This window comes from Rutilus rutilus, assembly GCF_951802725.1.
Source record: "Rutilus rutilus genome assembly, chromosome: 1".
NCBI lineage: Eukaryota > Metazoa > Chordata > Actinopteri > Cypriniformes > Leuciscidae > Rutilus > Rutilus rutilus.
This window is the reverse complement of record NC_140209.1, coordinates 53,242,651-53,268,527: the sequence shown is the minus strand read 5'-3', so window position 1 is coordinate 53,268,527 and position 25,877 is coordinate 53,242,651. Positions and strand designations below refer to the sequence as shown.

The 25,877-nt window shown below is 38.1% G+C and overlaps 2 protein-coding genes across 3 annotated transcripts in view; one reads left to right on the top strand and one right to left on the bottom strand.

Moving 5' to 3' along the window:
- Positions 1–3: 3 nt before the first annotated feature.
- Positions 4–15,370, top strand: slc5a11 (solute carrier family 5 member 11). Its single transcript, XM_084406734.1, has 16 exons — positions 4–181; positions 4,712–4,881; positions 5,022–5,093; positions 5,696–5,800; positions 5,926–5,985; positions 7,013–7,117; positions 7,193–7,298; positions 8,725–8,805; positions 8,904–9,109; positions 9,619–9,754; positions 9,846–9,953; positions 10,056–10,206; positions 11,988–12,156; positions 13,749–13,964; positions 14,089–14,227; positions 15,042–15,370. Exons 2-16 carry the CDS (start codon positions 4,747–4,749, stop codon positions 15,263–15,265), a joined length of 2,013 nt encoding a protein of 670 aa, XP_084262860.1. The 5' UTR covers positions 4–181; positions 4,712–4,746; the 3' UTR covers positions 15,266–15,370.
- A 486-nt stretch (positions 15,371–15,856) lies between these two features.
- Positions 15,857–25,877, bottom strand: part of arhgap17b (Rho GTPase activating protein 17b) — a 35,591-nt gene continuing 25,570 nt past the window's right edge. Inside the window, exons 17-21 of one of the 2 annotated variants that reach the window (XM_084406329.1) lie at positions 25,311–25,547; positions 23,519–23,658; positions 22,893–23,309; positions 18,536–18,582; positions 15,857–17,511 (exon numbers count right to left, since the gene is read on the bottom strand). In XM_084406329.1, coding sequence (XP_084262455.1) covers positions 18,575–18,582; positions 22,893–23,309; positions 23,519–23,658; positions 25,311–25,547 — 802 coding nt within the window. In that variant the 3' untranslated portion in view covers positions 15,857–17,511; positions 18,536–18,574. The remainder of the gene's footprint in view (positions 17,512–18,535; positions 18,583–22,892; positions 23,310–23,518; positions 23,659–25,310; positions 25,548–25,877) is intronic. The other variant, XM_084406330.1, reaches the window with a different exon arrangement.

Below are 25,877 nucleotides of genomic sequence, written 5' to 3'. Positions count from 1 at the left end.
TTAACCAGCGTGTAGTGTTACATGAAGGCAAGTGGAGTTTGACCCCTTTGATCGGAGAGGGATCATCTCAACAGTACTGAGAGAAACTCTGGGTTCGTTCACTGGAGACCCTGTAAATTCCTGTTTGAATGGACCCTTGACTAGGATAGAGACCTCTGACTGTTTCTGACCCGTTATTCAGGTTAGTTTTGTTCATTTATTTATTTTTATTTATGTAATGGCCATATGTGTACAAGTAAGTGTACTCATCTTGAAAAAGTGTTTGCAGTCTTTGATTCAGCTTTGTTTAATTCTTTAGGCTGAAAAAGCACTTTTGATTGTTAGTATGCTTGTTTGTTTTATTTTTGGTGAGGGTTCATTATATTTAATATGAAATACAGGAGCATTAATGGATATTAGTGTCAGTAAGAAGAATTAGTAATGGGCTACTACTAATGCTGTAACTTTCATTTTAAAATTATATTTTTGCAAACACCTTTCATAACAAGTTTGCAGACTTCATTTGCAACTTTACACTTCTCAATACAATTCCCTTTCAATTCGGTCTCAACGTTGTGTCAGTGCTGACCCTATGGGGAGAACACCTTCCTCCTAGAAATACTGAAGCCTCATTGGAATAACAGCATTGTAACACAACGGCCAATGACGTTCAAGCGTGTGAAATAGGGACGCGAAAGCTCCCTAAAGTGGCAATATCTCTCCTTCAGACAGCTGTTCTGTATTTGGGCAATTCCACGCAAAACTGTCACATCCATAACGCCAACACAATGCCATGGTATTTAGTTGGCGTTATGGATGTGACAGTTTTGCGCGGAATTGCCCATTTAAGAAGCCAATTACTACTTGCCAATGACATTTACTCCAACCAGCGGACGGCACCTGGATTGCTGCTCCCCTGCATGCGTTCTGGTGAGTATGACATTTTCTTTCAGCTTTGGAAGGACGTGGCTATCCTCACTGTGTAGTGATGAGTGTCAGGATCCTTCATCTCTGTATCGACATCATCTTTGATGATAAACTGGCCTCCTGCTTCCGCCCTCCGCCACCCAAGAGCCACAGAGCAAGACGCAGCAGCAGCTGAGACAGGACAGTCAGGAGACGAGCTCATGCCAAGTCAGTATCCGTGTGCCTCGCATCCACCTGAACTACTTGTGATTTTCACCAGGGACAGTCTCCGCCCCTCTTATGGACCCCACAGCCTGGTCTCTTTTGGCATGTCAGATGATGATGATGAGTATGACCTGCAGTGAACCTTAGGAGTCCATATACACCGCCCCCCACCTCGAAGCGGCAATCTGCCCTGTATAAAGCAAAAAATATCCCATTGGTTTGCTCATTCACATGATATAAGAAGTCCCCGTCTCACAGCAGTGGTCTGCCATGTTCAGAGCTCACTACAGATATACGCAGCCCCCTCCAACCACCTCAGGCCTTGTATACAAACAGCTTGTATAAGCGCAAAATGCTCCAGTCACTCATTCACACAATGTAAGCTGAGATCCCTAGTTGTCTTTGTGCTATGATTGTTTCACTGTGCTGTGTGCTTGCCCCAAGGGAGTGGAACTGGGTTTTATTTTGATGTGAGCCCACCTTTCACTGGAGCACTCCCAATTTATAATTACTCTCGGCATAATTGCCGCCTTATTGATATTTGGGCATTATGTTGATGTCATGTGATTTATAAAGCACCAACACTGCAGTTGCTTTCCTGTCATTTAGGCACGGTGTCAAGCCAGATCCGGTAATTCAGCATTACTGTACTGCCACTTTGCTCTCATCCACTCATGACAACGACAGCAAGACTGTCCGCTCTGTTGTGCCTGTCTCTCACGTCAGCTAAACCCTCCTTGCCCATCTGGCCCATTTTGGGATTTGGCTTTAGTTCTGAAAGCCTTTATATGTTCTCCATTCGAGCCTCTCCATTCGGCATTGCTGAAAGTGCTCTCTTTCAAGACAGTGCTTTCGCTTGCACTCGCATGAGTTAAGCGTGTTCGTGAAAATGTGCTCTTTCAGTCAGCGAGTCCTGCATGTTTTTTTGGCCCGAGGTTACTGTAGAGTTCCTCTCAAACCAAGAAAAGGTTATGGTCCTGTTCAACACTGTTCAGAGCCAAGGTTATATCAGCTTTTGCACTGAGTAAACCTGCTGCTGGAGTTGCACTAAAGGTTTGTCGGTTTAAAAGCAGAGTCTATCCCATTGGATTGTGGATGCGATGGCTTTGGCTTACAGTTCACAGAACATGGAATGCCCTATAGGTGTTCGAGCCCACTCTACAGACTCTATAATCTGACGATTCTTCGCTAGCTTTTCGGATCCTGTCAGTGCAGGAAAGCTAGTTTTATGGTAGGAAGCCCATAAGTACTGTTTTGTCAGCAGCTGTTTATTTCTACTCTTCATAAGCGTTCATGTTATTATCATCTTAGAACGTGCTTGCGGCGGACGGATAGGCACAGCCCCTTCTCTTGGGCATGGTGTTTCAACCAGGTCCACTAGGCTTTTTCGCCATTGCAGGGCAGGTAAGTAAAACCTCTGAAACAGCAGGGACATCTGTTATGTTATCCTCATATTTATTTCATTGTCACTGCAGTGGTTTAGGTTTAGGCCCCTGACACAGCATGGTTCAACTGTAGTTGATTCTGTGTTAGCAAACTGGGATTCACTGCTTCCATGTCACTGTTGATAGCGGCTTGATATGCCGCTTGAACAAGCGTTATTTGACTTCAGTTGGTTGTTAAAGGGGTGATGAACTGAGAAATCAAATTTTCCTTGAGCTTTTGACATATAAGAGATCATCATACTATAATAATATCCTGTAAGTTTCAGAACTGAAAACTACCTTGTTAGTCCAATAAAAGCTTTTATAAACATCAGGCTTAGCAAACGACTCGTTTTTCAAAGTGGGGAACTATGACGTCAAAGAGGATAAAACACCGCCTCCACAAAAGAAGATCAACGCCTACTTCAACACGGCCTGTTTAGCCCCGCCCACCGATTCGCCCAAACATGCTAAATAACATAGGACGACATGATAATTGCTAAACCAGATCGAGCTACTTCCAAGCAATAAACATGCTGTTTACTAAATATTGTGTAGTGCCTGTTTGTGGAAGAAGACAGTCTGCATAAGCTTCCTTCGGATTCCAGCATGGTTAAACTTTATTAAATCAGTCAATCACAATTTCCCGACGGATCTGCCAGCAACATGTAAGTAACCATGTGTATTCTAATGCCTGATCTGCGATCAGCGATTTCTGATGTGTAATTATTCAAGTTCAGATATCTTTCTCTTAAAATCGTTCAATACTATTTATGCATCAGTGACTAAACGATCAACTTCACATAATTTCTCGTAGTATTATGAAAATAATCTTTTTTAAACTGTTATTAAATTATATACAGAAAGCGATCAAAGAACGATCCCTTTCCATTCGCCCAAGCTGTCAATCAAACAGCACAGCGCGATGAAATAATGACACTGTTACACTACACAACGAAGCTCTTACTGTGTATTCACATCGTGTTTGCATTGTGATTTGGTGTAAGCATTTGCGAGAGTGCAAAAATTGCGTTGCAATGATAAGATCTTTATTCACGCGATCAACAGACTGTCTGTCATCTGCTCAGTCAGTGCTCATCATGCTGCAACCTTTCATGCGATGTAATAGATTTAAATATAATGCTTTAAACGATACTTTTCACGATTTGTTAATCTCGATAGCTGTAATAGTAAAAACGTAGTAAAAGTTTTCGAGAGAGTTCATGTAATACTAGCTATTTCATATGCAAGCATGTCAGCCAATCACAGCAGTGGGCGTTTGCACTGCAGTCTCACAGCAGACACGCCCCTTAAAACGGAGCGTTCAAATCTGAGGCTGAAATCAGGCTTGGGAAAATGGCTTTTATTTATAAATTATGACAATTTTTGATGTAAAAATCATACTAACATTATAAGGGCACCCCAGGAAACATTATAAAATAATAAAACAATCCAGTTCATGACCCCTTTAAAGTCCCCCTGTGGTTAAAATCAAACTTTTAATGTTGTTTATGTCTATGTGGTATTTTTAAAATGCTTTAAGACAAGCTATTAAAATGCTTTAAGTCGACACCGTTGCTGAGTATTTTCTCCTTAAAGGTTGTATCAGTGATTTCAGGCCCCCCAAAAAATTATCACATTCATCTAATCTTTCCTAACGATCCGCTAGCTGCCCGCCCCATAAGCAGGCCGTCAAAAAAAACGTGTCTCTGTAGGCAGCCTAGGCTCTGAGATCTGCACACAAAAACAATTGGTTTCACCAACCACTCAAAACCAAAACAAATAGTGTTCCAACCAATCACCAACAGGGGGAGGGTGTTGTGAGGTTTTGTGCTCGTGCACGGCTGCACGCGAAGTCGGAGCTGAAGAAGAAGCTGGCTCAAAACCTCACAACACCCTCCCCCTGTCGGTGATTGGTCTCTATTTGTGCTTTATGAAATATTTGCCCTGTCGTCCTTTCTTATAAGTTAACTTTTCAGTTTTATATTCTGTTGGAAACCATTTGACATTCCTCTGTTGTAACATACCCGGTATCTTATTAAACGACAGAAAAAGCATTAACATGCGAATACAGGCTAGATAATGTATAATCAGTAAAGACATAGAGTCACGTCTGGACATCATTCCATTGAATGTGTGTATGTGAGTGAGATTATCCACCATCTGTTGTTTTAAAGTGACACACCTGAGAAACTCCTTGACCTTTGACCTCATGGCTGCCACCGAGCATCCCAATGTGTCCCCTTCCCCCACCGCTGAGGTCACATCTCCGCCGACCACCCTCGCCACCACAGATATAGTGGTGCTTGTTATCTACTTCCTCTTGGTTCTGGCTGTGGGCTTGTGGGTAAGCTTACTGAAATGACAAAATGCACTACTATATAATTTCACAGTGACAAAATGTTACTCCAGTAAATGTGTTACTTATCACATTTATGGCTTACCATCTTGTATCTGGCATATTTATAACCTTTGCTCACCCAACAGTCCATGTGGAAGACCAAGAGGAGCACAGTGGATGGATATTTTCTTGCCGGAAAAACCATGACTTGGTGGCCGGTGAGTAAAAAAGTGATGTTGTCTCCAAAAAAAAAAATCAACAAACAGACAAAATAACAAGCAATTACATTTTGTATTAAAAAATTATGCCTATTTTTAGGAACATTATTTTCATGAAAATTAGGCACGAATCTGGAGAGATTCATGTTATAAAATACTTTTTTGTTAGATAAAAATAAATCTAGTATTGAAATCGAATTTGAGCCTGTAGGGGTTCGTTTACACGACCACAATGTACAAAAAAATTGGGAAAATGTTCTTTGCTTTTTTTTTTTAAACAGCTGTATTATTCATTCCAGGCCAGTAGTTGGCGATGTCACGTTGTAAAGTAACACTACGCGTCTATAGAGTGAACATGTAATGCACTCACCGTTTTCACAAATTCTTTTAGTTTACAAGTTTACACAGTGACGATAACTGTATCATTTTCAAAAACTTGCACTTTGTTTTTAGGCTTTCAGGTTTTCAAAACGCCATTATCGTATAAATGAACGGCCAAAAAAACGCTTAAAAAGTGTTCTGTTTAGTTGTGGTGTAAACGGCCCCTCACAGATCAAAAGTAATTTCCAGCTCACATCTTTTCCATCTTCTATCATGTGCAGGTGGGCGCCTCTCTGTTTGCCAGTAATGTGGGCAGTGGGCACTTCATTGGGCTCGCAGGCTCTGGGGCGGCAGCTGGTATTGGTGCCACTGCTTATGAATGGAACGTGAGCACACAATATGCAATTTAAGAGATAGAGAGTACATTGATTTGCTGAATATACCACATTATAGAGTGCATTATGGAAAAAGGCAAAGGTGGATAAAGTGAATGTCTCATGTTCATTTGCAGGGCATGCTGATGGTGCTGCTCTTGGGCTGGCTGTTTTTACCCATCTATATTGCATCAAGGGTGAGAAAACAAACAGATATGATACAGTATTACATACATTTAGGGTCCCTTTAACAGATCTCAAACAACAGATTGGATGTTTTTTTCAATTTAAAACCGTAAAATGTTTGGGGTTGGTACAATTTTTTTCGGTATAAAAAAGTCACTTCTGCTCACCAAGGCTACATTTATTTGATCAACAATACCGTAAAAACAGTAATATTGTGAAATATTATTAGCGTTTAAAATAACTGTTTTCTTTTTAACTATATATTAAATTGTAATTTATTCCTGTGATCAAAGCTTAATTTTCATCATCATTACTCCAGTCTTCAGTGTCACAGGATCCTTCAGAAATCATTCTTTTATGATGATCTGATGCTTAAGAAACATTATCAATGTTAAAAATGTTTTTGTCAATGTTTTTGTGGAAACTATGATGATTCTTTGATGAAAATAAAGTTATTTAAAACTGAAATCTTTTGTAACATTAATTGTTAATGCCTTTATTGACACTTTCGACCAATTTAATGCATCCGTACTGAATAATCTGTACTTTAAACGTTGTATTTACTGACCCCAAACTTTTGGACTGAAGTGTACACACACACACACACACACACACACACACACACACACTCTTGTACATCTATCTTTATGAGGACATTTATTGACACAATGCAATCTCTAGCCGCTTACCCTAACCTTACCCATCACAACTAAGTGCCTAACCCGAACCCTGACCCTAAACCGACCCTTAACCTAATTATAAACTTATCCCTAAAACCAAGTCTTGACCCTCAAACAGGCCTTTAAAGGGGTCTCAGAAAGTGAGGACCAGCCAAAATGTCCTCACTTTACTCTCTTTGTCCTCACTCCAATGGTCTAAAACTCAAACTGGTCCTCACAAAGATAGTTGTACAAGTACACACACACACACACACACACACACACACACACACACACATATGCAACTGTCTTTATCTAATTGTTTTTGCAATTAGTGTGAATTAAATACAAATTAGGATTATTTTCCATTTCTTTTCAGGTCACAACAATGCCTGAGTATTTACAGAAAAGATTTGGTGGCATAAGAATACAGTTATTTCTTTGTGTTTTATATCTATTCATCTACATCTTCACCAAAATATCAGTAAGTAAGATAAATAAACTTGACTCTGACTTGGTAATCAGCTTTGAATAGATCTGCCTGAGTGTCTGTGTGCAGGTGGACATGTATGCAGGAGCTGTGTTCATCCAGCAGGCTCTGCAGTGGAACATCTACCTCGCTGTGGTTCTGCTTCTCGGCATTACGGCTCTGTACACCATCGCAGGTCAGATATTTTGTTACTCTTAAGGGCTGTTCACACCAAAGCAGGACAACATAAAGACACCATCTGCCGCTTTAAAGGGTGTTATTAAAGGCCTTCTGAAAGGTCAGAGGTCACTCTTCCGCCAGAACTTGACTCGAGTACGGCCGTTGCCGGAAGCCAGTGATTATAGTTTATAAAGTTATAAATAGGTATATTTTTCTTATACAAGCGCATCGTTTCACTTCAGGAGGCCTTTATTAACCCCCTGGAGCCATATGGATTGATTTTATGATGGATGGATGTGCTTTTTTGGGCTTCAAAAGAAGTCATATACACCTAGGATGGCTTGAGGGTGAGTAAATTATGGGATGATTTTCGTTTTTGGGTGAACTAACCCTTTTAATCTCTTTAAATTAGTTGGATTCTGATTGGCTGTCAGAGTTTTTATCGCTCATCGGTTCTGAAAGTGATACTAACGATATCGTTCCCTCATGTAGTTATCGATATGGTTTGGATATCTCTATTCTAATGGAATTAGAATGATTATTTATAGTTAGTGATAGGAGAAACGAAGCTTTTCGAAACTTCAAATGTTGAACCAGTTTCTTCTCAAACTGATGTACTGTTTCGAAGAGCTCGAAATGCCACACGCTGGTGATGGAGTCAACTATGGTCGCAAGTTCTGTTGAATTGTGTTTGTAACGAGGAATTTGCAACCATAGTTCACTTTGGAAAACACACCCCAGAAACGTATAAATGCATTGCGATGAAAACATGCATAAAAACACCTTTTACAAACCAATTGCCAATGTTTTATTGAAAGTGTAGTCTCAAATCGTCTTATACCATGGAATATAGTGCCTGTAGTGTATAATATGCTATTTTATTCAACTGTAGGACATTTTGTTTGGTTTATGGAGGGTTTGGTAAATCAAAACTTTTCGTTTTTATTATACAAATGTGTCATTAAATGTTTAAAAACTATGAACACTGGTTCATGGGTTCACAGAGATCGACATTTCAAAACTATCCTCCTATCTATATTACTGTATATGGACTATCTATCTATATTGATGTTCTAGTATCTAGATCAATCCATCTATTAAGAAATTATAGGTCTAAGTAGGTTTAAGTTTTAGATCTATCTCTAACTTCTCGCTTTAGAAGGTCTATATATACCTAGAGTTCAAGTTCTAACTACATAGAATGATGTTCTAGTTCTGTCTATCTAGCTACATCTCAGAAGGTTTCGAAATAGTTACGACTAAACAAAGCCTCATATACTGAAATCATGTGGCTTTGGCATGAAACATGCTCTGAGTCACTGGTTCTGAGAAAGTGGCCATCACTAGTTTTGGTTATCTATCTTGTTGTGAACGGCCCTTTAATCCTAGAAATGAGGAAGTCTTGTAATCTTCTAAACCATATCTTGACTGATTGTTCACAGGTGGTCTGGCAGCAGTGATCTACACCGATGCGGTTCAGACTGTCGTCATGGTGGTCGGAGCCTTGATCCTCATGGGCTTCAGTGAGTGACTAAGACAGTATGTTCACGGAACTTCTGAAACTTCTGTGCAATAATAATATACTCTTTTTTTTTTTTGTATTAATTTTTTTTGATGTCAGGTTTTGCAGAGGTTGGGGGATTTCAGGCTGTCCTGGACAAGTATCCTCAAGCTATTCCCTCCATCCGAGTGCCCAACACCACCTGCGGAATCCCTCGTGATGATGCCTTTCACATATTCCGTCACCCTGTGACCTCTGACCTGCCGTGGCCGGGAGTAATCCTGGGCATGTCCATGCCCTCCATGTGGTACTGGTGTTCTGACCAGGTGAGCGACCAGTAGTGTTGATTGAACTTATTTAAGACACATTACCCATGATGGGTATGATGGCTTCTATATTTTTATATTGATCTATCTCTAAGTTCTTGCTTTAGAAAGTCTAGATCCAGCTAGAGTTGAAGTTCTAGATTGCTAGACTTAAGTTCTTGATCTGTCTAGAAGTTCTAGTTCTTTCTATCTAGCTACTCTTGTGAAAATATAGTGCACTTAATCATACTGAATGTGCACATTACTCTTAATTGTAGCTAAAGCATAGTTTCTATCTAGTTTAGAACAACCCTTTACAACTCTTCTTTAGCAACCACCTTGTAATCATCCATAAGATCTTAGCAACTGCCTAGCAACAACATACCTTCCAAACATAATATTTTTATGACAACTCTGCTGCTGCTGTTGATTTATTGCTGTTGTTGATTATTGTTATAGATTGTTACTGCTGTTGATTGTTGCTTATATTTAGATTGTTGATTATATTTTATTGTTGTTCCTGTGTGCAGGTGATAGTGCAGCGTTCGCTTGCTTCCAAGAACATTCTGCATGCTAAAGGAGGATCTCTGCTCGCCGCTTACCTCAAAGTTCTGCCCTTCTTCATGATGGTGATTCCAGGCATGATCAGCAGGATACTTTACCCAGGTGCACCACTGAAGCAAACATCAGAGTTTAAGGCCTCTAAATGTACAGTTTGTTCTATTGAAATCCATATGAACGTGTGTGTGTACTATAGACGAGGTGGGCTGTGGAGACCCAGATGTGTGTAAACAGGTTTGTGGGAATCCTGTGGGCTGCTCGGACATTGCTTATGCCAAACTGGTGATGGAGCTCCTTCCCGCAGGTATCAGTGAGATTCTTTGATTTGTTTACGTATGTTGGTTGTTTTTCAGTTTCTAGATCTGCTGGCTGAGCTAACTAATTTTTCTTGTGTGTGTTTGTCCAGGTTTGAGGGGTTTAATGATGGCTGTGATGTTGGCTGCTCTCATGTCCTCTTTGACCTCCATATTCAACAGTTCCAGCACCATTTTCACCATGGACCTGTGGAGAAACATCCGCCGCACTGCCTCCGAGTGGGAGCTCATGATTGTGGGGAGGTGTGACATCAACAAGCTGTTATACACACATTAGAGTTTAAAGGCAAATTCATCAATTTCTTCAGCCTGTAAAGAGCCTATTTGTATTTAAAAGTAATTGGCTGTCAGAAAGACTCCAACATTCATTAAAATTTGGTTGAAATTGAAAATTGGGTTGATGCCGAAACCCAACGTTGGCTTGACGTCAACCTCCAACATTGGACAGATGTTGAATTTTGTTTGGAAGTGAAAATTGTGTTGATGCCCAAACCCAGCGTCGGCTTGACGCCAATGAAATATCAGCATCTACTGATATTATAATTTAATGTTGTGTGGACCTTATGATATTTAGCAGACCTTTGGTTTTGATTAACATACCTCATGACTGTCTGTGTTTGACATCAGTCATTGAATTTTAGTTCCTTTAGGCCCCGATCACACCTAACGCGTTTTTCAGGTTCGAAAACGCGAGGTGCACAGCTTTTACCATCACACAGAACGAGCAGTGCGCTGCGTTTTTTATGTTGCTAGGCAACCACTGAAACAACTATCCTGTCAGTCAAGTAAACGTCAAATCAGCCTTTTATTAAATATATTTACTTTCTGTTAACATTGTGGTAGTTACGGTCGTGAAGTCGTTAAGTTCCTGGTAACCTGCGAGAGCACCACAAGTTTATCCTCCATCATCGCACTCTCCTGGCGTTCAAGCAACTGTAGCTTTTATCACTAAAACGGAAGGCCCGCCTCTCACTTCATTCAATTGGACAGTGAAAAAAAACGCGATGACGTCGGGCGCTTTTTCCGCTCGGAGTTGCTTTTTTTTCAACTTCAAAAACGCGAGGCGCAGCGGGCGGTAAAACGCGAGGCGCAGCGGGCGGTAAAACGCGAGGCGCAGCAGGCGCATAAACAGCGCGCAGAACGCTCGCTGCCATAGGAAACCAATTGAAAACAGGCGCCTCTCACTGCAAAAAACGCGTTAGGTGTGATCGGGGCCTTAACTCTTTCACTGCCAGCATTAAAAAAAAAGTGACATGGCCCCCCAGAATATTTTGTTGTATGAATATCTGAACATGCAATCATTCAAAACAATAGTGCCTCTGCTTTTAAACATACAAACAAAAAACGTTTTATCTTAGTTTAATGCATTCTTTTTTATCAACACTTAAATGTGGGTAGATTTCATTAAAAAAGCAACATTTTGAGCAAAAAGCTGAGAAATTGCATTTTTGTCAAAGACTACTATGATCAAAACATAGATGGAGTAGATCGAGTCCCTCAACACCCCCAAATCTTCACAGTACCTAGTCCTGGGTGGACAATGACATTTCATTCCGTAGCACTAGGTGGTTTTGATTCATATGCCGTTTAATGTTGATGATCGCGTTATTTTACATATGCATCTGCTTACATATTGTGTTTTTATCAGGAGATTCTGATTCTGTACTCTTTCAGAAGATGCGTAATAGCGCCCCCTACCATATAACAGTGAAAACACGGAAAGCCGGAAGTTTCTGTCAATGGCGGGAAAAGAGTTAATAACACAACTTAAAACCAACGTGTGTCGGTATTCTTTGTCATATTGATATTGAACAGAACTTAAATTAAACCAAATATTAACGTCTTATGATGTTGGTGGCCCACTGGATAGTTAGAAGCTGTTAACCTGTAAAATTCTCTTTTGGTTGAGTTTTTACTTTTGGCAAATGAATCTAGTATTGTCATTCTAGAAATACTTAATATATTTAGCTCTCTGGTAAAGTCAGCTGTTTCAACTGCTGTGTGTGTGTGTTTCCATGTCAAAGAGTGTTTGTGTTGGTGTTAGTGGTGGTGTCAGTGCTGTGGATTCCTCTAGTTCAGGCCAGTCAGGGTGGGCAGCTCTTCATCTACATCCAATCCATCAGTATGTACCTGCAGCCCCCCATAACGGTCGTCTTCCTTGCGGGATGCTTCTGGAAACGGACCAATGAGAAGGTACAAAACCGATCAAGCATTGAAAGGTTTTTTTTTTCTTCCTTTTTAATGTTTTCATCAGATTTTGAAAAGTATTCACTAGTAATTTATGTAAATTCACACTCATATCATGGGTTAAATTATAAATAAAGTAATATCACAAGCACTGTTGGCTGAGATTTTGCCATAGTAATCACAGTGGATATCAAGACCAACAACACGATTGATAGTGTGAGGTATTAAAGATATTTTGCCGTTTGCTTTGTCTATTTTTGCACTACCAACAAAAATAGTTCAAAAGCGAAGCTACAGCATAAGTGTTGTGCTGTACAACAGACCAGAGTGAGTTCCTGAATTAATCAATGTTTGAACAGTCGGTTGAGTGAATGAATATATAATGACTCACTCATATAGATGGTAGTTGTGTCTCCAATGACCTATACACTATGAAGTAATGTGTAATATGGAAGCCCATTTCTGCCAAAAAATAAATAAAAAATGCTTTGGAAAATCATAAATATAGTTAAAGGGTTCTAATTCTGGTTACAATTATGACATACTAAATCATAATTATAAAAGCGAAATGACAAAAAGTATAACATTCTTTTTTTTTTTATTGACTTGTCTCATAATTTTATCATCTCATAATCGACTGTCATAATTTTGACTTTTTGTCATAATTATGACTTTTTGGCCTGGTTTCACAGACAGGGTTTAGATTAAGCCAGGACTAGGCCTTAGTTCAAATAGGACAAAAAAAAAACATAAAACTGCTGTGAATCTTGAGACAAAACAATGGCAGTGACATATTTTAAGATTTGTCAGTGCAAGTCTCTTTCAGTTAAAACAGCTCAAACATGCATTTTAGTCTGGAACTATCTTAAGCCTTGTCTGTTAAATCGGCGGTATATCTCATAATTATGACAGTGTCAATGCCAAATTTTTAATCTCATAATTATAACAATGTCACAATTTAGACTCTTTATATCATAATTTCTGCTTTTATCTTACAATTATGACAGCATGTCGTTAACTTTTTATCTCATAATTAACTTATCTCATAATTACAACACTGTCACAATGTCGACTTTTTAATCTCATAATGATGACTCACAATTTAGACTCTTTATCTCGTAATTTCTGCTTTTATCTTATAATTATGACAGCATGTCGTCAACTTTTTATCTCATAATTAACATCTCATAATTACAACATTGTCACAATGTCAACTTTTTAATCTCATAATTATGACAGTCACAATTTAGACTCTATCTCATAATTTCTACTTTATTTGTCATGTCAACATCTCATAATGACTTTTTATCCTATAATTATGACAGCATGTCATAATGTCAACTTTTTATCTCATTTACTAATTTCACTTAGTGTCTCATAATTTCTACTTATTATTGACCTTTTAACCTCATAATTATGATAATCCATAATGTACTGTTCTGTCTAGTATATGAACTTTAGAAGGTCACACACACACTCATACAGCACTTTATATACAGTGCATTCCTAATTAGTTTCTGAGGTATTTTATTAATATATATTATCAATAAATAATAAACACATTAACTGATTTCTTTTCTCTTGTGACGTTGGTGTAGGGTGCATTCTGGGGTCTGATAGTGGGCATGTTGGTGGGCTGTATAAGGATGATCCTGGATTTCGTCTATCCTACACCGCTGTGCTATGAGAGCGACACCAGGCCTGACATTATCAAATATATTCACTTCCTGTACTTCTCCATCATCCTCACTCTCCTCACACTCATCGTGGTGGTGTGTGTTAGTCTGGCTACAGAGAAGCCCAAACCAGAGCAGGTAAACACACACACACACACAGTTTGCAATTTCACAAAAAACATACTTTGTACTCAGAAATGTCTTTTCATAAACCTTAAGAACACACACACACGTCCGGTATAAAGGGCTTGTTATTTTGCAGATCAGTCGTTTGACGTGGTACACGCGCTTTGATCCTGTGAAAGAAAGCGAAGAGGTCGTGGCTTCAGATCTCTACACGATCGAAGGCGCCACACAGAACACAAAAGACATGGAAAATGATGCATATCAAATGAAAGAAGGTACTTTTTCCAGTTCACATGCATGATTTTGTCATTTTAATTAAACAGGGACAGATAAGTCTCAGTATGCTTTAGGATACATAATACATACATGCAATGGTTTGCCAAGGTGTTGTAAATTAAGTTTATCCTGATTTATTCTTAGTTTTATGCTTAATTCTTTGAATTTAATAGTCCAGTTATCCAGAAGAGGGAGACAAAGTCATTTAATAATTAAAGTGTTTAAATGAGGGGAGGAAGTAACAAAAATCTGAGTTATATGTGAAAAATTTGAACGTGAAATATAAGCATACGACACTTGAAATCACACTTAATATCTGAACATAATCTCGTTAAATTATAATATAAGTTATAATTATGAAATAAGTTACAATTATGACATACTAAGTCATAAATTAATCTAAATTAAGACAAAAAGTAATTTGTGTCAATTTCGACAATCTAATTTGTCATAATTTTTACTTTATCTCATAATTATGTCATAATTTAGACTTTTATGTCATTATTTTAACTTTTTGTCTCAGTTAACTTTCTATCTCATAATTTTTTACTTTTTGTCATTCTTTTAACTCCAAAAAACATTGACATAACACTTAATATTTGAACATCATTGCATTACATAGAAATCACAAAAGTGGCATCTGCAAACAAATGGCGTTGGACCATTTTTTGGGGCAATGCAAGTGTCTAAATGCATTTGGCAGGCAATATAAAATGCACTTAATCCATCATGTATATTCATGCAGGTCACACTTCAGAAAGGTTTAGTTTGAATCTGTTTACGTGTAATTCTGAGCGCTGCGTTTCTCCCCAGACTCCTGTAGGTCTGTGTCCAGTGAAGCGGGTTCCTCTAAACTCAAATCTGCTCTGTTCTGGATCTGTGGAATGGAGAAGCAGAAAGAAGAGAAGCCCATGTCTCCTCCTCCAGCGACTCCGATGTGTTCCCTCGAGGAAGATCCCTGTATGAGACACCTGGTAAACGCCAACCTCATCGTCTGTATGTCATTGGCTGTGTTTCTCATCGCCTACTGGGCATAGTCACTTGTCCTCTATCATGGATCGTTTAGTGTGATTGGTGTTAAAGTAAATCTTCACTGAGTATGTAATTAATAATTGACCGGTATGCTTATTTATTTATCAGTCAGTTTTTATTTGTTTGATAAAGACATTAAATGACAGTTTAAAGGTAGGGTAGGCAATTTCTGAGAGGCTAGCTTTGAAAGCATGAGATCCCACCCTCCCTTCAGAGCGTCTCCAAGTTTCGCCATAGTGTCGCCCAGATACGGCCCACATCTGGTACGCCTGGGATCCACATGTACCAGATGTGGCCCGGATCTGAGCCGAAACTATGTTGCTGTCTGGGTCAGAGCAGAGTCTGCAAAGCATCACAAGAGACACCGTTAAATTACCTCATGTCTCAAAGCACAGTGATTGGATGTACATTAATCCACCATATTTAATATTTAGACCACTTCTATTATTGATTGCTATCAGGATGTTTCAACCAGTATAACAAAAAGTGTATATGAAAAACATTGCCTACCCTAGCCTTAACTAATATGAAAACTATTTTGTCCTTGATGTTTCTGTAAATTAAACAGTGTTTGAAAAACAACTTTTGAGATCAAATTTGCTTCTGTAATCAAGCATTTTATTAGATATATAATCAGAAAAAAAGTTTGTGTTGAAAAAAAAGAAGAAGAATTTTTACAACATTTGTTCATCTGAGGCACTGGAGAATGTGAAGAACAAGAATTCAGAGGCAGGAAATGTGCACACAGATATACAAAAGGGGGATAAACAGAAGAAAAAAATCAATATGTACAATTAAGAAAGCACATTAAAGAGAACATAACCACAGAAATAAAATGCATAAAGGAATGAACGACTTTTGGCTTTCTAGCTGACGGTTCCTGAGCTTGACAGATCCATAAATCCTTTCATTCACTCGTTCACATTAATGTTGTCAGTGCTGTTTGTGCATTGCATACAACATGATGAAACAAACCCCTAAATCTCTGACACAGGATCTTCTTAAAGAGCGTCTTTGGTCATTTTGACAATGAACTATTTCATGATAGTATGTGCAGGGTTTATTTTAGTGGATCAAAAACTGTGTGTAGATGAATCTGATAAACTGATATTGGTATCCTCCACTAAAAATAAACCTTGTGAAACACAATTACCATTATTTTTAAAACAAATAAACTAATAGAAAACTGACTATAATGCCATAATACAGTCAGTATTGCACCCCAGGACAAATACTTAAAAATACTAATCACACATATCAAATGAATTGTATCTGTATAATCATTATTTTTCATTGTCAACCTCATTTCAATCCAAATTTTCTATTTCCTTTTTTTTTTTTTTTTAACAAAGTATTAAAAGAGAAAAGGAACAATTAAAATAAATGACATTCACCATGATAACCAACATAAACATGAAGTGAAGTGTGGAAGATCAGCCACACAAACTCAGTGATTTGCACATATATGTCGCTTGTTACACAAAACTCAAAGACATTCATATTTGATATTTGAACCCAAATCAGATTTATGCCATTTGTGAATGAAATCAAGATCGTAGAGCATGTTAATATGTGCGTACTGATTTCTTCCCGGCTTACGGTTACAATGAGCCAGCATTGTGAGGACAGAGAGACTCCAGGAAGCTTCTAGTCTGCTTTTGTTTCAAGTGGGACTGTTTCTGCAGGGGCTAAAGGTTAAAGTGGCTATGTTCGGAATAGCATACTACTATACTACTTTTACTGTATGTAGTATGTATACTTTGCATACTTTCTGTATGCTTCGAATATACCCAGATGACCTACTATATATGCACACTGTGCTGGGTGCCGTATCCCATAATGCAATGCATCAACTTGACCTTCCATTTCCAGTGTCGTTTGGACTAGAACTGTTATGACTCATTATTTGATCACGCTTCCAAAAGTTAAGGCATGTTTTACTTGAAGAACGCTTAACTATCTATTCACGAGGTAACCGGTATATAAAGAGGTCATGTGACAATGTTTGTCTCATGTTGGATACGTTCACATCCTTAAAAACGGTAGGAATATACGGTGCAGTATGCTAGTATTCCATTACGAACATAGCTTTCGATTGGCTGTGTGAAGACTTGACTCCGCCCACCTCACAGGGCGGTGTTTTCTGATTGGTGTTCATCCTCTGAGAGTTTTTCCATGGATTCATCCTCCGCAAGCTCCGGGACAAGATCCAGCCCTGGTCCCGTAAAAGATCTCTCCTCTCCATCTCCATCTGTGAAATCATAATGCATAATTATGAAATATTTTAGCATCTTTCCACCAAAACTAAACTTCATAAAACCTGCCCTTCAGGGAAAATAAGCAAAATTAGTGAAACCAAGAATGTATAATTGAACAAGAAGCACTTGAATGTATTTTGGATATCAAAATGCATGTTATATCACTAACATCAATATTAATATTATTTTATTGAATGATAACATCATGAAAATAATGTTTTTAGTTGTGATACAGCCCATTTATATCTAACCAACTACAATACTAATATTATACATCTTTAATATCCAAACATGATCAAATATACACTACTGTTCACAAGTTTGGGGTCAGTAAGATTTGCATTTATTTTAACAAAAAAACTGTAGAAACTGAAATATTATTACTATCTAAAATAACTTTTTTATTATTTGAATATATTGTAAAATATCATTTATTCCTGTGATCAAAGCTGAATTTCCAGCATCATTACTCCAGTCTTCAGTGTCACATGATCTTCTGCTATGCTGATTTGCTGCTCAAGAAACATTTATTTTTACTATCAATGTTGAAAAGTTATATTTAATATTTGTGTGTGTAAACCGCAATAAATTTTTTTCAGGATTCTTTGATGAATAGAAGGTTCAAAAGAATTTATAAGCATTTCATAAAAAAAAAAAAAAAAAATTTATTCTTGCATTACAAAGAGTTAATTCTGATCAATTAAATATGTCCTTGCTGAATAAAAGGTATTTCTTTCAGCAGAAAAATAAATAAAACTGACCCCAAACAAAAAAAACTTCAATAATGTTAAATAACAGTATCTATGGCACAGTTAACATTCACCCTGCAGAAGCAGCCGAGGTTCATGTTTAGTTGCAGAAAGCATGTGCTGGCACACTGGTTAGGCAGGTTGTCATGCATTAACTTGCTGTTAGTCGGGTTAAACAGCCACCAGGACGGCTGCTGCTGTGCAGAAAGCGTTCAGACACACAGACTGAGCTCAGAAAACAATCGACGGATACGCCCACAGTTCTTACCATCGCCTGTCACTCAAACCACACCTCACAGGCAGAAGATCACACATCTGTAACAGTGCAACAACGTCACAACATGTTCAAAGTCAATCACTGATGATGACCAACCACCAGGCAAAGTGAAGCCAATCATCATTCAGATGGCTGTGAACTTTCATAAACACAATCAATCACAATCTAGTGACCTTTAAAAGTCAACATGAAGGGGTCTGCAACTCATTTTACTTCTGTCAAAATAAGTGGATTATGTAAAGTTGCAAATATACTGTACACTTCAAAAGTTTGGAATAAATAAAGGTGCAGTGTGTAAGATTGCCAGCTAGTGGTTGAAATGGGTACTGCAGTGTAAAGTCACAATATCGTCAGATTCAACGCGGGTTGCCAGATTGAGGACACGCCAAGCACAACGAACAATGGAAGGCAGGCAAGTTGAGGAGTTGTTTTATCCGCGGTTTAATACAAGATTTTTAGATGGATGCCGAGAGTTTTTAGGTCGGGTGGAATCTGCGATCTCTGACCCAGTTTGTTTTTATGCAGTGTTTTCCACCAACTGGCAACCCGTGGTGTCGAGGATCACACAGACCAAAGCAAAAACAGACATTCCGACACAGAATGCACATTACAATACAGGAAAAACAGCAATATTGTGAAATATTATTACAATTTACAGTAACTATTTTCTATTTGAATATATTTTGAAAATGTAATTTATTCCTGTGATGGTAAAGCTGAATTTTCAGCGTCTTCAGTGTCACATGATCCTTCAGAAATCATTCTAATATGATGATTTGATGCTCAAGAGTTGCTCATTGTGAGATAAAAAGTCACAAATGATCTTTTAAAATGTTTTATTCTGTGGCAGAAACAAGCTTCCATAGAAAACAGTGATGCATTCGTCAGGATTCTTTAATGAAGAGAGAAAGCCTTTATTTGAAATTGAAATAGTTTGTAACATTATAAATGTCTTCACTGTCACTTTTGAGCAATGTGGTGCATTCCTGCTGAATAAAAGTATACAAAGTTTAAACAAAAAAAAAAAATACTTTTGAACAGAGCTTCATTGTTTTCGCAAAAAAATGCAACTGTTTTCAACACTGATAATATGTTTCTTAAGCATCAAATCATCATATTAGACTGACTTCTAAAGTGACACCGAAGGAGCAATAATGCTGAAAATACAGCTTTACCATCACAGGAATAAATTACATATTAAATGGTAATAATATTTGCTGTTTTTACTCTATTTTTGATCCAACAAAAGAGAATTCTTTCAAAAAACGTAAAAAAATCCAAACTTTTGACCTGTAGTGCAACGTGCTAATTAAGACCAGGAACATGTGTTAGGAGAGTAAACAGGCTGCACTTTGACTTCATGTTGACTTTTCGGATGAAGGTCTGATGCCGATGAACCATCAGAAAGTGTGTCATTAAACACTAGAAGTGGTGATTTCTTTAAACAGTGCTGATACGTGATTCACGCTGGTGGGAATGTCATTGAAGCGTCCGCCGTGAACGTGGCAGCAGAAGCAATGCAGTAAACCAGGAGATCCTGAACCTCACGCCAAACTGTGAAAGACTCTGGGCAGCTGCTGATATTTCCACAACCACTGGAAACGGTTCATCTAATCGCAGCATGTGGTTTCACTGACCCAAACTTACGACTAAGATTATTACACACGACGCATCCTACAGAGAGGCCAATGATGACATCTGTTGTTATAAGGGATAAATGTGAAATCCAGATACATATCTTGTGTGTGTGAGTGTGTGTGACTGAAAGAGGGTTCAGTAAATATCAATATTAAACACAAAAACGAAAGATTTGTGTTCAGCCATGAGCTGAAATAGATGGATAATTAAACATAACAAAGGAGCTGAAGGCATGATGAATGATGATCATTAACTGTCACGGAACATTCTGTTTTTAAGGAACAGAGCTCATCTTTTAAATTAAGGCGAGACACGGCAGGCAAAAACATCGATTTTTCATGCAGCTTTTTAAATCTTTAAATGCCGTTTTCTCAAAATGAGTTTTTTGTCATTTTCCAGTACAAACATCTCAGCCTATGTAGCACCAAACTTTCCAGTTATACACTTAGCAGTATTCTGAAGATATTTTCAAAGGGATTTGTTAATAAAACCATTCCTGGCCTGATTTATGTGACATTTTAATCAGAGAAATATGGCGATTTTTTTAAGGCTATGGACAGCATATTTTGATTTCCTAGGTAATGAAAGCATTGATCCTGAAATCCCTCTGAATTTTAATTTTTTTTCATCTTGTGTGTAAACAAAATGAAAAAATAATTTTGCGCCTGGCTTTATCATATGTTCAGATCTATCTATCGAAAATATATGCAAAATTGTGCATATTTAATGAGATAATGACTAATATGCATAGTTAAACATACAAATTTCATAATTTTTTTTTAATATACTTGTGTAAGTAATCAACTGAGGAAGTTTCATGGTGATATCTATTATTTTAAAATTTTACCCTACTCAAGATTCTTTCACCCTGTCCCACTTTGATTTCTTTGGATACAACTGTGTTTGATTTTCAGAAATGTTCTGTGTCAGGAAGACGAACAGAAGAATAGATATTCTGAGATTCATATATAATGATATTTGCTGCCAATTTTAACATTCAAATTCAAACATTAATTTTCCATCGATCGCGTGACATTAAAGGAATGGTCAGCACAAGTTAAGCTCAATCAACAACATCTGACATTGTGTTGATCATCACAGAAAATCATTCTGACGTTCAGAAGAAATGAACCAGAATCGTGTTTATATCTATAATATCTTTAATAACTGACTTTAGAAACTTCCATTTTAAGTGCATTATTTTTGCTTGTTTTTACCAATGTTTTATATTTCATTTTATTAATATTTTTATATTATTTTCTACATGCCATGGATGCTGTCTATAGAGTTTAACTTCTATTTAACACGAAACATTCAAATAATTCCGCAACCTTTGCATTGCATATTTAAATGTAAATATTAAATCTAAACTAGCCACAACTATACAGTATATAACGCATAAAACAAAGATGCTTTGGCCTGTATTAAAGACCACTGCTGTATGTACTGTTGAACACTACATTCATCCAGTGAAAATACAGCTTGTTAACTCTGGATCTGGGGTTGTTTAAAAACTGCAGCTCTCGTCTATAATGACCTGGCATGGACGCTGTCGTCTGAAGACGAAGTTCTTTCGTCATGTGAAACGATCCTAATGGAGGGAAACCCTCAGGGCAGCTGTTTGGCAGGGGCTAGCGTTGGGCTTCCAGCCCAATAATGAGCTTTTAATGAGGGCCATTATATACAGACACTGGACACCTGTGGTTTTATACACACTTTAGTTGTAGTTGATTGAGATGTCATAAAGTGAGTAAGCGGCATCCATTGACCGCTTGACATTCCCATAACACTTGCACGGACATGGTGAATTTTTGTTTTGTTTTATGGTCGTGTGCATTTGCCCTCAGGAAAAGGAAAACGTTATCTCTGGTACATCTATAATATAGAATGAAATTATAAAATAATTTATCATTTTTATTTATTTTCATTACTATTTATTATAATTATATTAGCTACACGATGTACAATATTTTGATCATATGCTGTGTTTTTGTTTTCTAGAAATAAAATAACCTTTTTTTTAAATAAAAAAATAGTTGATTATTTTTATTTATAAAAGTAATTATTTTCATTACTATTTATTATAATTATATTAGCTACACAATGTACATTATTTTGGTCATATGCTGGGCTTTTATTTTCTAGAAATAAAATGAAATAATCATTTTATAAATAAAAAATAAAATAATTTATTATTTTTATTCATAAATGTATTTTATTATTTCAATTATTATTTATTATAATTATATTAGCTATACAATGTACAGCATTTTTGTCATACTTAATATAAATAAAACAATAAAAATATATAAATTAAATATAAATATAAATTTAAACTAAATTAAATATTTATATTTAAATATAATGAATTCAAATTCTTAATTATAAAAATTATATAATATTATTTATAAAATAATGTAAGTATTTCCATTGTTATTTATTATTATTATTAATTATTATTATTATTTGCCAGCCTGTGGAAAAATGTCACAATGTTGTTGTTTTTCATTAATTTCCATCAAACTGCAAAGTTGAATTCTTTTAATACATTTGTTCAACTAACTTCAAGTATGAGCAATAATAAACCTTGCCTTAGTAAACACAAATAATAACAGTAATAATAATAGTAGTAATAATAATAATAATAATAATAATACAGATCGAAAAGCAGATATTTGATATAGTGCCAAATAAAAGTGCCTATTCTTACCCGAGATGATCTTGGATCCAGAAACACAGACACCATTGGCCCCGTCGCTCGTTGGTTGGGGTGGTGGCGGGCCGGTGGGTTTGGGGCGCGTGCGAGGGGTGGGTCTGGGGCGCGGCAGGGAGCCGGAGGGGTAGGTAGTGAGGGGGGTCTGGGAGCTGTCGTGGGGCGGTGTACCGGGTGGGGTGGGGGTTCTGGGAGGGGACGGGTCTGGTTCTTCAGTGCTCTGGGGAGAAGGCTGGGGAGGAGGTTGAGGAGGAGGGTGACTGGGCGCCTGGATGGGGGTCTGGTTGTTGCGACGGGGTGCGATGCTCGGGACAGAGGGCTGGCCTGGCGTGGGCTGGTTAGGAGCCGTCTTTACGCTCTGAGGTGTGGCAGACGTGGTCTGTTTGGGAGGTGCAGGTGCTTGTTTCTTTGTACCTGAAACAAAGAAATGACAGATTTAGTTAACAATAACAATATATTTATTTTAGTTCATTCGAATTACTTTCCACACACTATTAAGGTGAAATAAAGCAAACGTGAGATAAAAACCACAGCTTTACTGAGGAACGGGAAATGTTGTTTCGCTCACGGCCACGTCGTGATCAAAATGTTTGCCATCTGGGATAAGGGCGATTAAAACTCACCTCTGCGCACCATGAACGGACTGGGGCCCTTGGGACCTGAGGTAGGGGTCCCCACATTCAGCGCAGCGGGTGTCCCACTCGAACCTCCCGGTCCGTTCCTCACGGCTGGAGGTGTGGTCGCAGGTTCTCGGGTCACGTTACTGGGAAGGGAAGAAAAGCAGGGAACTCATATCATGGGATTACATTACAGACCAGTTAACATGCAGGGAATTAACATGTAGTGGTCCAAGTTGAGTTAATGACTTGCAGGGAAAAGTTAATACTGATGTCATAAAGAAAAACTGTTAGCGTAATTAGAAGTGGGGTTTTTTTCTGCATGCAGTGCATCTTTTCCACTATAGAAAGAATAAGCAATTGAGAAAGACAAGGCAGGACACACAAACTCGAGCAACAGAGAATATTCTACAGAAAAGATATGGAGAGAAAGACTAGAAGGATTTTTGCCCTGACCAGGATGAAATACTGTGAGACAGCATGATCGTTTGAAGAATCATCCTTGACTTGCATTCTGAGAGGCGTTTGTTTGAATCCTTCCAATTTGAAAATCAATATAGGTTGGGGGAACTCTTCCTTTAAAAGTATTATGGATAAAATATTGGGGGGAAACAATAATAAATTATAACCAATAATAACTGATTAATCACATGATTTCCAACCAGTCTTTAGAAAGCAGAATAAAAATGATTGAATAAATAATTTTCATTGAATAATTGAACACTATTTTTCTTGTAACCTCTTTATCCCAGTTTAGAAACCCTTCATACAGCCTATTATTTGGGTCTGAGGGCTACCCATAAAAATTTTGTCCCGGGCCTTTATGTATTTTCGCGACGACACTGTCAGGATAAATCCAGGGTAAAATGTCTTGACCAAGGGTACAAGTGTGAGAGTTTATTAGACTGGGTAAACCCAGCCTGATCTACTGGCGATTTGATTTCGCCTTGCAGCTCAAGCTGGAAACCTGTACATTTATCTATCCTGCTTCCGTTACAAATATGTGGGGACCAATCACAAACTTGCTTATCCACCTAGCGCGCTATTGGTTGGTTTAATCCAATCCAATTCCTTTTAACCTCTCGACGATGCTCAATTGCTTCTTTTTAGCAAACAAATCGCTCGAGTGGGTGTAAATACCACTAACTTTCATGGTTTTTTTTGCACAACCTGCAAAAATCGCTCGATGCCATTGCTGCTTCTGCAAACCGCTGATCAATGCTCCAAACCAACACGTTTGTTGACACGTTTCCTGCCTGGAGTTTTCGCATCGCTCTGCAAAGTACGTCACCCGGATCGTTGGTCTGATTGGTTGAAGGACTATCCGGTTGCGTACAGAGTCATTTGAACTATGCCCGTTGATCACGCCTCTTGTGCAGGAGAAAACACAGAGCAGACTCTCCAGACCAATGTTCAATCTTAAAAGACTGAGCTTGGTCTGGTGATAGCCAGACAAATAGTTTATAGCTGTAACAGGGATCATTTTCAGATTTTTAAAAGCGCTTCAAATAAAGAAACATGAGAATTTCACAAAGTCAATGTGCATGACACAGAAACAAATGACGGCATTTGATTATTGCCACCCCAGGTATCTTGAAATGTTTGCAAACCTTCTTCTGAGATTGTACCCAATTGATGGCAATTCGATTAATTTTAAAGCAGCGTTTTGAAGCAATAATCAAGTCAGCGGCACAAAACGATGTGCACACAACACACAGATTTTGGCGGGCGGCTCCTGACATCTGGCAGCGGATGGCATGGTGAGGTAGAGGGACTTTACGGTCGCACCAATCCTTACCTGTTCTCCGCAGCAGGGTTCTGCTGAACTAAAGGCTGCTGCATCTGAGACACCACAGCTCCCGCCTGCCCAGCCTCCAGACCCCTGCCACTGGGCGACTGAGGGGAGGGCTCAAACACGGGAACCCCCCCGGCGTCAATGGGAGGGAGAGGGGGCTGGAAGTTAGGCGTGGAGTGCTGCTTTTTATATATTGTGCCAGCTTTACGAGGGATGATTTCCGGCTGTTTGTTAGCAGAGCTACAGGGAAGAGGGGAGACAGTATGAAACACTCACACTAGAGAAGGACAGTGGGGTATTAGTCTCCACAGAAGGGAAGGAGGAGAAGGACAGGACCACCACCTGACCACTGGGACAGCAACCAGAGAGAGATACTGGGAATGGTTGAGATTTTAAATTGTTTTTAGAATTTAGCGCATTTTCAACATATTCATTTTTCAAAAGTATATCAAATTAATTCATTATACATATAAGTTGCATAGTTTTGTCAGTAGGTTTTAAGTAGGACTATGAGTAGGTCATTTGAATCATTCACTCAACCAATTTATTCAAAAAACACGGATTCATTTA